An 11,305-nucleotide genomic window follows, 5' to 3' on the forward strand; every position below is an offset into this window, starting at 1 on the left:
ATTAGAAATATGAAAGCCAGTAAAACAAATACTCTCCATATTTATGGCACACAGTACTCCCTCCCTCTCCATGTTCACGCCAGATGACCTGAATACTTCATTGCCTTAAATTTTCACTTCATATATAGGATTTAATACCAAGATGTTACAATAAGATGCTCTTTCACTTAAAATGTGAATATGACATGGTCAAATTACCTTGAGACAGTTCAAATTGTGCAAAAGATATATGCACAAAAGCAAACTTCTTGCAGTTTGCTCTGGCCATCTGAAAGTAGTCACGTGCATCATCAGGCTCTTGAATACTGTGATAAAACATTAGAGTCATATTAAAAAATTTAAAAGATACCTAAACTTGATAACTCTTGTATTTTCCAGAACATGAAATACTGCCTTTTTTCTGTGCATAAAATAAAATGCTAAGTTATACTTGTACATCTTTTTAGGCAAAACCTAATATATGTAAATATGTTCACATATATATGTATGTGTGTATGCATGTATCTGTGTGTGTGTGTGTGTGTATATATGTGAATGTATATGTATATGTGTGTGTATATATATATACACACACACACACACATATATATATAAATACAAGGAAGAGAATGAGAATGGGCATGCTAGGGCCTAGTGCCACTGCATATGAACTCCAGGCACATGTACCACTTTGGGCATCTGGTTTTATGTAGGTATTGGGGAATCAAACCCAGGACATCAGGCTTTCCAAGCAAGTGCCTTTAAACTGCTGAGCCATCTCCTCAACCCCTAATACATGTAACTCATGTATATATATGAAAACATTTACATTAGTATCTTGATAATTAAAAGAAAAAGTTATTTGATAAAAAAACATTTAGCCCCACATGGTGGCACATGCCTTTAAGCCCAGCATTCAGGAGGCACAGGTAGGAAGATTGCCATGAGTTCGAGGCCACCCTGAGACTACATAGTGAATTCCAGGTCAGCGTGAGGTAGAGTGAGACCCTACCTTGGAATACCAAAAAAAAAAAAAAAAAAAAAAAGGTATTTGATAAAAAACATTCATTTGACATGTCTTCATCTTTGTAACATAGCTACATATTACATAATACAGTTAAATGTAGTTAGAATTCAAATACTTACGCTTTTAATTCAGCAAATCTCACTTGAATTCGAGCAAAACTCTCATTTTGGCCATATTTATCAGGAGGAAGCACTTCAATGGCTTGACTATAACGCCCAATCAGCTTATTTAAAAGAGCGTCATTTAGTGGGGCACTGTTTTTCTCTAGTTTCAGCAAGAAATTTAACCAGTCCTCTGGGTTGTTCGCCGTCATCATAATTTGGTTAACATTTCCTGAGTTATCTGATTGAGGACGACAAAACACATTACAACAAAAATGTCATAAGACAACATCAAAGTGCATGTTTCTTCATAAGTATTTATAATAATATCAATGTACATAAGCTTCCTTGTAATATCATAAAAGACTGTAACAATTATGTTGGAAAATTCACCACCAATCATTTATCAAAACTTTAGAAAGTTATTGCTCTAGTCTACTATGATTTTCTTTATCCTCACTCATACATTATTTCCATAAACCTCAGATTTACTTGTAAAACCATGCTAATTTCCTGATCTTACCAATCTGTTCCTTCAGAACTTAATAGGACTTCCTATGACCATCAGTGTTCCCTCTGGAATCTCAACCTATAGCAGAAGCAGCAGGAGGAAGAATAAACTTAAGGTACAAACTATGCAATGCAATGCAACTCTTGCTTTGTTTAGTATTCCTGGTCTTAATATAAATATTGAATGTCAATATCCTATTTAGGATATTCTAATGATTATTAAATATATTTAAATCCAGGTTTCCCAGATATGCCATCATTCCTTTTGATAGCTTCAGTACTGTCAACAATGCCTAAATCTTTACTCTTTTTTTCTAAATCTTGTTTTCTACTGAAACAGCACTGAGTTCTGTGACAGCATGTACAGTGCAAAGTGTGTATGCTGTCTGCTAAGAATCGAGGCTGCAGGAAAGTTAGGCAGTGGACCATGGGCAAGCTATGCCGGAAACAACTTAGATTCATCGTACGTTTCATTTTGAACTAGTTTTTGGTTGCTCAGCATTCAGAAACTGCTAGAAAATTTTTCTTGACCTTCCCAACCCCTGTAGTTCATGGGTTACAACCCATAGTTGAAGACCATTTCTGCCTTTATACTGCAAATATCCATATGCTATCCATTCAAACAAACTTAAGTTTAGAAATATAATAGTGAATTAAGCTTTTGAGCTAATACTTTTCACAAAACTAGTGCATTACCCTTTGGAGATTTTCACACAGTCAGCACCATTCTAAGCACAGTGAAGAGGCATTCTAAGCACAGGTTTATACAACAAAACAGACCAAAAACTTTGCCCACATAGAAAACACATTCTAGTGGAGGAAAAAAGGCAATAACCAAACATGAGTAAATTACATATAAAATGATTAGTCAGTACTACAGAGACAAATTATACAAGGAAGGAAGACACAGTATACTCTCCACCTGCAAAAGTAGGAACTAGGAGAGTACCTAAAGAGGACGTCAAACTCACTAAGGAAGGTGAAAAGTGAGCAATATTTGGGAACAGTGTTCAAGGCATAGGACTTAATAAGCAAGGTTACTGGAGTATGGGATGGCCTAATATACAGACATCAGAGAAGCCACTGTGGCTGGAACAGAGGACAAGAGGAGTAAGGGAAAAGGGGTCAGGAGAATAGTAGGAAGATTCTTCAAATCAAATATCCAGTGTTTAATGTTAAGTTTATATAGCCTTACTAAAACTGTTGATACTTCTCACTTCTTCCCAAAAAAAGAAGAGAACAAAAGAGACACTGTATATTTATGGATGGCAGTAATGTCAACACATACAGCTGACAAGACAGCAAGAGTTAAGCAAGTGACCTGAGTACACTGATAAATAATATATCTTTTTGTATCACTTTTTCCTGAGACAAGTTTTTTTTTTTTTAACAAAAAGAAAAACACATTTTATTTATTTATGAGAAAGAAGCAGGTAGAGAGAGATAATGGGTGTGCCAGGGCCACCAGCCAATGCAAACAAACTCCAAATGCATGTTCCACCTTGTGCATCTGGTTTACATGGGTTCTGGGGAATCAAACCTGGGTCCTTAGGCTGTGCAGAAAAGTGCCTTAACAACTGAGCCAACTCTCCAGCTCTGAGAAAGGGTCTTGATGTTACCCATCCTGACCTTAAACTTAAGATCTTCCTGTCTCAACCTTCCAAATGTTGTAATTACAGGTATAAGCAACCCCACCCAGATGATGTTTCATTTTTTTAAGAAAGCAGAAAATTTCATAATATTTCAGGTAAAAATTTTAAAATAGGAAGTGCATGGATAATCAAAATTACTAATAAAAGTCCATTATGGGCTGGAGTGATAACTTAGCAGTTAAGGCACTTGCCTGCAAAGCCTAAGGACCTAGGTTCAATTCCCCAGTACCCAAGTAAGCCAGATGCACAAGGCGCATGTGTCTGGGTTTTATTTAGTGGCTGGAGGCCCTGGCACACCCATTCTTTCTCTGTATCTGCCTCTATGACTCTCTCAAATAGATAAATTGTCCACTAGGTTACCATACAGTGGTTGATATCTCATTCCTTTTCCTTAGAGAAGATTCAATATACAGTTTAAAAGGAAAACCTCACCTGTCGTGTCGGCAGAGACTTTATTCAAGCTCAGCTCATCAGTAAGGTCTTCATTTTTAAACTTATTTTTAATATCTCTCACTTTGTTCATTATGGAGTCAATTGTCAATTCTCTGCCACTTGAATCTTCCGCCTCCATTTCTACGTTGCAGCTAGTCTTTTAGAGAGCAGAAGATAAAACGTGAGTTTTGTGAACATTCAGAAAGGCAGCTATTACTAGAGACGTGTTGGTAGAGCTACATGCACAAAAACAATGTGTATGTAATGTAAACTGTCCAGAAAAGGCCAAATCCACCTCTTCTACCTAACATAACTTCAGTGAAGTTACACTCTGGGAGATACTGCACAGTAAAACATTGGTCCCCCATCACTTTATTTTTACATTATTTGTTTCAGACAGTGTACTAGTGTAGTTAAGGCTGACCATGAACTCCTGATCCTCCTGTCTTTGCCTTCTAAGTGCTAGGTTTTCAAGCATGTGTCACCATGCCCAGCTACTGTCCTCCTCTATTCTTCTATTCAACAAATACCTTCATTTTGCTCTCTCATAGAATTATTTTCTCTGGGTCATCTACAGAGTTTATGGTTTAAAAAGAATATGGAGTGTTTGCTAGAGTCCCAGTAGTGACTGGGACATAAAGAATCTTTTTGGAAATAAGAATAAACCTCTCATTTGGTCACATGCTTTATGTTTGTAAATCTTTACACTGCAAGTACTTCAGAAGCAGAAACACATACATCAGCCCACTGACAACTGAAGTTCAGATTTGTTCGTGTTATCTGGCAGAATCATGACTGCCACTGTAACACAAGTGTCTAAGGACTGTGGTACCCGGGCCCAGTCATGTACATGGTGGTCTTAGTTGGTCAACCAAGTCTGCAATCTTTCTTCCTGCCAGGCCCTACTTTGGGATTCTCAACATCACCGCAGTCACTCAAGGTCAGCCTGGATTTTAACAACCAGCAGTGGGCGGCAAGGCGTCCCCCACCTCTGAGACTAGGTTCCAAAGGCGACTGTCGTAGCGGGGCCACTGCTGCCTCCCTGTTCTAAGCCAGAGGACCAAGGGCAGACTGGAGAAAACTCCAGCCGGACCGCTTCCCCGCGAGCTCCAGCCGCACCCACCGCTTCCGGCCAGGTCTTCCGCCGGCCCCACCCCCACGCCCAGGCTCCCCTCCCGCCCCGCCGGCCGCGGCTCGGCTCCGGGCCGCCCGCCCCGCCGTTCCTCACCGACTCAGGAACCGCACGCCGGCCACCGCCGGCCCTTCGGGTCAGCAGCGGAGTCCTCCCCTTCGGGAGGCCGAGCCGGAGACCAGAAAAGACGCAACCTCAAGCCCTCTCCTAAACGCGTTTGAATTTCCCCGCCGCGGCCCCCGCGGCCTCCCATTGGCTACGGGAGATCACGTGCCAGCGTCTGTCGTGATTGGCCCCTGCGTGCCACACCGCCCCCTGCATCCGGTTCTGGCTCCACCCACGCAGTCAACACCCGGAGAAGGCGGCTTTTCCTGGCACGCCCACGTTCCAGTTGAAGCCGTTCTTTCAGCCGTACCGCTCAGGAGGCGGCCGCTTCTCGGGCGCCGAAGTACCCTGGAGCATGGCTGCTCCGCACAGACATCCCGACCTGCAAGGGATGCGGCGGGTCCTTCACTTCCCCCGCCCCTACCGCGTGGTCAGGGGGAGGTGGCAGGGCGTGTGCACCCATCCTCCCGCGCCGTAATCCATCTCGCCCTGCGGCGTGCCCCTCTGACCTTCAGGGACTCGGGCTTTGTTCAGACTGTGACACGCCCGTCAAGGTTTCTCTCTCCGTCAGACTCCCTCCCTCTGACTGTGGCCCAGTTTAGGGCTCAGCCATCCCTAGGAGCAAAGCGCCTCCTTGGTAATGACAAGTGGCTTTGTGGTCCAGGGCTACAGGTTCTCTTCGTCAGCCAGCCAAAGGAGGAGGAGCTCTGTTGTTCCAGAATTTTGACAGACGCTCTGTGGTAAGACAGGCTGATTAGTGGTTGTGTATGTGTAAAAAATTAACCCCATCCTTAGCCAGCAGGAGATCCCTTCAGCCTCACCAGAACCCATGCATGCTCAAGTCCTTATATAAAATAGGGTGGTATTTGCATATTAACCTACGTACATCATCCTGGGTATTTTCAATCATCTCTAGATCTCTTCTGACAGCTAATTCAGTATAAATAGGTATCATATTATATTACTTAAGTAATAATGACAAGAAAACTCTTATGCTCACTACACATGAAATTAAGAATTTTTTCTTCCATCCAAAATAGTTGAATCCAAACAGTGGAACCCAAAGACACAGATTCCTTACTATAATTAAAATTAGCCCTAGAGGTTGGAGAGATGGATCAGCAGTTGAGGTACTTGCCTGCAAAGCCTAATGACTTGGGTTTGATTCCTCAGTTCCCATATAAAGCCAGATGCACAAAGGGGTGCATGTATTTGGAGGTCATTTGCAGCAACTACATACCCTGGTGATGCCCATTTTTCTCTTTTTCCTTTCTTGCAAATAAATAAAAATATTTAAAATAAAAAACTAGCCCTAGACTAAAGATTTCACTGGTCAAGCCTAAAAGTTGGTGAGCAAACCTTAGAAAGAGTAGACTATTTCTATATAATTTGTCTGTAGGCCAGAACACAGCTCAAAAATACAGAAATGCAAGAAAATTCATCAGGGTCAAAGTTACAATTTCTGGCATATAATTGAAAAATATTTGCCATTTTCAAGACAGAAAAATTAAATCAGACCCAGAAATGGCTGAGATGATGTAATTGGTTGACAAGGACACTAAAGCAATAATTGTTACTGTATTTCATGTATTCCACAAATTAAGAGTGCAAACTTAAGGAGAGATTTGTAGTATGTGAAAAGACCCAAAATCAACATGTAGAAACAAAAAATACAGTATATACAAGAGAAGTCACATCTAATAGTATTAACAGTAGATTAGTCTGGAAAATATACCAGTAACAAACTATGCAAAACCACACAGAAACAAATAAAATAAATGAAGTATTGGTAAATTGTGAAGTGACTTACATTGCCTAATGTTCATGAAATTGGAGTTTTCAAAGGAACATAGGGGAAACTGAAAAGTGTTTCATGAAAATCTGGCAAGTTCAAGCATAATGAAAACTATAAACTAACATTGCAGCCGTTCAACATATCTCAAGCACAATAGTTTATGAAACTATATCTAGGAACATAAGTAAATTGCTTAAACCTAGTAATAAAGAGCCAGACATGGTGGGTTTACACCTATTATCCTAGTACTTGGGATAGCTGAGATAAGATTGCCATGAGTTCAAGGTCATCTTGAGCTACAAAGTGAGTTCCAGGTCAGCTTAGCCTAGAGTGAGACCTTGAAACAAAAACAAAATAATAACTAAAAAACAAAACAACAAAAAATAAAAAAAAAAAACAGGCTGGAGAGATGGCTTAGCCATTAAGCACTTGCCTGTGAAGCCTAAGGACCCCTGTTTGAGGCTTGATTCCCCAGAACCCATGTTAGCCAGATGCACGAGGGGGCTCATGCATCTGGAATTCTTTTGCAGTGGCTGGAAGCCCTGGCATGTCCCCCCTTTCTCCCTCTCTCTCTCTCTCTCTCTCTCTCTCTCTCTCTCTCTCTCTCTCTCTCTCTCTCTCTCTCTCTCTCTCTGTCACTCTCTAGGTCTCTTTGTCTCTTTCTCTGTCACTCTCAAGTAGATAAATAAAAATGAACAAAAAATTTTTAAAAAAAACCTAGCAGTAAGGAGAAAAATCTTAAAAGCAACCAGAAAATAAAGGATAAAAAGGAACAATTTCAAAGATGATAGCGGAGCTGGAAAAGCCACATCTTTAAAATACAGGTTTTAAAATGCTGAAAGGAAAGAAAAAAAAAGGATTAACCTAGAATTCTACATCAAGCAAAATATTACTCATTATGAAGGAGAAAAGATGATGTCAGATTACAAAAACCAAATTTGTTAGCAATAAATTACAAGACCCATTTAAGAAAGTTTTTCAGGGAGAACTATTCTCAACCTACAAAAAAAACATAGAATGTTTGAAGTGATAAATATGTAGTTATAGATATAGTTTTTATTTTAAAATCTTTTCCCAAGATAAGTCAAGCATCAATAATAATGTATGATCACAAGTACTGGGAGAGGAAATGTGAGTATACCATTTGAGATTTTTTTTTTCTATAACATGTATTATATAACATTTCTTTATTTGATAAGTTAAAGATTTATCCTATAAATCTCCAGTGCCCATCATTGTAGCTTCTAACCACATGTAGCTCTTAAGCACTTGATATATCACTAGACTGACATGAATATTCTATAAGTCTAAATCATATACCAGATTTCAAAGATATAGGGTTAAAATACTAAAATTGCTTATTATTTTATACTATTATACATTGAAATAATTTGGACATACTGGCTTAAACTAAAATATTAAAATTAATTTAATTAAATTAATTTACCTACTTTTTACTTGTTAGACTCTATATTTGGAGAATTTGTTGATGCTGCTAGTGTTTTGTTTCATTTCGTTTTGAGATTGGGATGGGGGGGGCTCTCTATGTGTCCAGAGTAGTATCATACTTCTATGTTGAAGCAGTCCTCCTACCCCAACTCTCTAGTAGCTTGGACTACAAGTACAGGCACCATGCCCATTTATATCATAAATATGAGGATAGAAATAGGATAAAAGGGGCTGGAGAGATTGCTTAGTGGTTAAGGCACTTGCCTGTGAAGCCTAAGGACACAAGTTCAATTCTCCAGTACCCACATAAGCCAGATACATGCATATGGAGTTTGTTTGCAGTTGCCGAAGGCCCTGGTGCACCCATTCTCTCTCTCTCTCTCTCTCTCTCTCTCACTCACTCTTTCTCTCTCACTCTCTTTCTCTCTCCCTCTCAAATAAATAAAAATTTTTTGAAAAGAAATGGGATAAAAGAATAAAAAGATATATTGTATTAAACTGTTAAAATACTATAAACAGAAAGACTAATTGGTCAGGGTTCTCAAATAGCCTTTGATCTCTACCTAGGTCATATTTTGAAAGTGACCTCACAAGTGGGTCCATCTGCTGCTGGAAATACAGTTTGAATGTTTTGTAGTCTAGTTCTAGGCCGTCCAGTGTGAAAACAAACATTATTCTGTGATGGGTAAGAATAGCTTTTGACTTATTCCATAGCAATGGGTTCAACATAAAATCTATTGAGATAGGCCTAGACAATTCAGAGTCACTAATGATCCACATGTTTCTGCCAAAAGTTTCGGAGTTGTGAAATGAGACTTAATTGAACACTCTGCCTTGTCATTGGAATAAGGACTAACTATGTGGCATCATCATGACCCCAGGACATTTATCTGGAGAAGAGAACTGAAGTAAAACAAGGAAGAGAAAACAAAAATAACACAAAATGCTTTTCCATGATACACTGTGTTAAGAAGTAAGATGGAGGCCTTTGTTGATTAACTTAAAATGATTAAAATTTCACACAAACCAAACAGACATAGAAATAGTGCCTTTAGACAGAGGTATGGACTAGTTACCATAGAACTCCACATGATGAGTGGCTTAAACTTCAAATATTTGTTTCTCAGTGTACACACTCAAGAACAGGTGCCACCAGAGGAAACATCTTCCCTTGATTTGCAGATGGTGTGACTTCCTTGTGTCTTCACAAGGTGGTTTGGTTGTTACTGTTTGTTTCCTCCTGTGAGAGAGCAGAGGGACATCATCTCTGGTGCCTCTTCCTCTCCCCATAAAGATTCTCATCTTACTGCATTAGCCTACACCCTGCTGACATCATTCAATCTTAGTTGCCTCTTTCTATAGGCCTTATCTGCACATATAGTTACAACATGGGTTGTCTTTTTAGAAGACCTAATTTATTCTATAGCAAAATACATTTATGAAAAGTAAAATAATCAATTTAGTGTTTACAAAGATAACTATTCTAAAGTATTCTTAATGATTACTTTAAGAAATTTGTTTACAATATTGAGTATCAAAGCCAGAGTTTTGTGCATTCTAAACAAGAGCTCTTCCACTAAGTAAGATTTATTACCTGCATATGTGCTTTGAAGATGTCCTGCAGAATATTAAAAAATGTTCCATAAAGGTATTCAACCATTAATGAGGAGCACAAGGGCTCCCTGGTAAGGTGGTAGCTTAGAAGTCATATCTAAGTGACTGGCTGTTTATACTTAGGGAAAGAAAAGGACCAGGACTGTTGTATCACTTGTCCAGCTGCTCCTCCCATCTCTAGGATTCACTTACTTATTCAATCCCCAATGAATTTTCAAGAACATACCCAGGGCTACCATCATGAGTGCTACTGTCCTCACTAGGGAGGCTAGCAGACCAGTTGTAATGACTGCTTCTAGGGCATTTCCACTGAATCTGCCTGATGAGCTATTACAGAAGAAGACTTTGGTGACCTCATCCTTGGGACTACCCTTAGTGCCCCATCCAGGAACTAGGAAACAGCACTCACAGAGGGAAAAGCAAATTCCAAATAATGCTGCAACCATTGCAGAGAAACAGCTGCAGGCCCAAACTAATCACAGCAGGGGCACCTTGACAGAGATGACTTCAATTATCCTCAGCTCACAGAATGGAGTCAGTTACATACATGGGTGAACTTCACACAGGTGAGGCTCTAAGACCCTCCAAGGGAATAACTTGACTGGTGAAAACATGGAACACAGTCTAGAACAGGGCTTGGAGGGAAGAGAAACAAAGCACTCCCACTGGCAAGCCAAAGTCCAACAGTCAGACCAGTTTGTTTAAATGCCCTAGTCCTATAATCTATCAAGCTCCCTCACTCCTGTAGCTATCCCTTTGCAGATCATATAAAGATATGATTCCCAAGGTCAATTTAGCAAGCCATTCTAGTTCACCAATTACTGTTCTTGTCTTATATCTATATTCTTCCTTTTCCCTCCCCCTTCTGTCTTCCTTCTAATACTCTTTCTGTTTTCTTTGTCCTATCTCAAGAAGAAAAAATAGTTTGACTTGGTATGCAGGGTTTCTGTGGCTTAACCTTCTGAGAGATAAGACTATTCTGTTATCAGATTGCATGTCATTTCCTTCTCTTCTCACTCCACCTTTAGCCCACATCACCCCCTTTTGGTCTCTACAGGCACATCTACAGATCTAGTGATTCCCTCTCTACTTGCATTCTCTTCCTCTACCTCCTGTCACTAGTGCCATTCTGTGTCTCATTTTTCCTTTCCACTCATACCCCCAGTTACTAAAATTTTAGTACACACAGCACTAACAATATCCTTTACTCCCTCAAATAGTTGGTACTTAAGGAGTGATTGCTTTATAATCACATGACACAGGCTACTGCTAAAGACACCACATGCTTAGGTTGCAGGTCACTGAGAAATCAAGCTGGAGCTGAGCTGGACGCCTCCTCCCAGTAGATTAGCTGTCATAAAGCTGGAAATAATAATACATCATGTTAGGGGGGAAAGTCTTAACCATCAGTGGACCCTGTAAACTTTAAGGCTGGTCAGTCAGCCAGGTCAAAAGTATTGGTGCAATGGTGGCATGTCTGTTAGGGAGGAAACCAGCTGCACTTTGATT

The 11,305-nt window shown here is 39.9% G+C and overlaps 1 protein-coding gene across 5 annotated transcripts in view; it reads right to left on the minus strand.

Annotated features, from left to right (window-relative positions):
- Ttk (TTK protein kinase) overlaps window positions 1-5,609 on the minus strand; it is a 47,818-nt gene extending 42,209 nt beyond the window's left edge. For 2 of the 5 annotated variants that reach the window (XM_045160952.1, XM_045160947.1), the window contains exons 1-4: window positions 4,930-5,386; window positions 3,702-3,858; window positions 1,126-1,348; window positions 199-305 (exon numbers count right to left, since the gene is read on the minus strand). In XM_045160952.1, coding sequence (XP_045016887.1) covers window positions 199-305; window positions 1,126-1,348; window positions 3,702-3,840 — 469 coding nt within the window. In that variant the 5' untranslated portion in view covers window positions 3,841-3,858; window positions 4,930-5,386. Of the gene's footprint in view, window positions 1-198; window positions 306-1,125; window positions 1,349-3,701; window positions 3,859-4,929; window positions 5,388-5,447 lie in introns of those variants that run through there. The other 3 variants (XM_045160948.1, XM_045160949.1, XM_045160950.1) reach the window with 3 other exon arrangements.
- Between the last annotated feature and the right edge of the window lie 5,696 nt (window positions 5,610-11,305).

The sequence above is a fragment of the Jaculus jaculus genome, chromosome 10 (assembly GCF_020740685.1).
Source record: "Jaculus jaculus isolate mJacJac1 chromosome 10, mJacJac1.mat.Y.cur, whole genome shotgun sequence".
NCBI classification, from domain to species: domain Eukaryota; kingdom Metazoa; phylum Chordata; class Mammalia; order Rodentia; family Dipodidae; genus Jaculus; species Jaculus jaculus.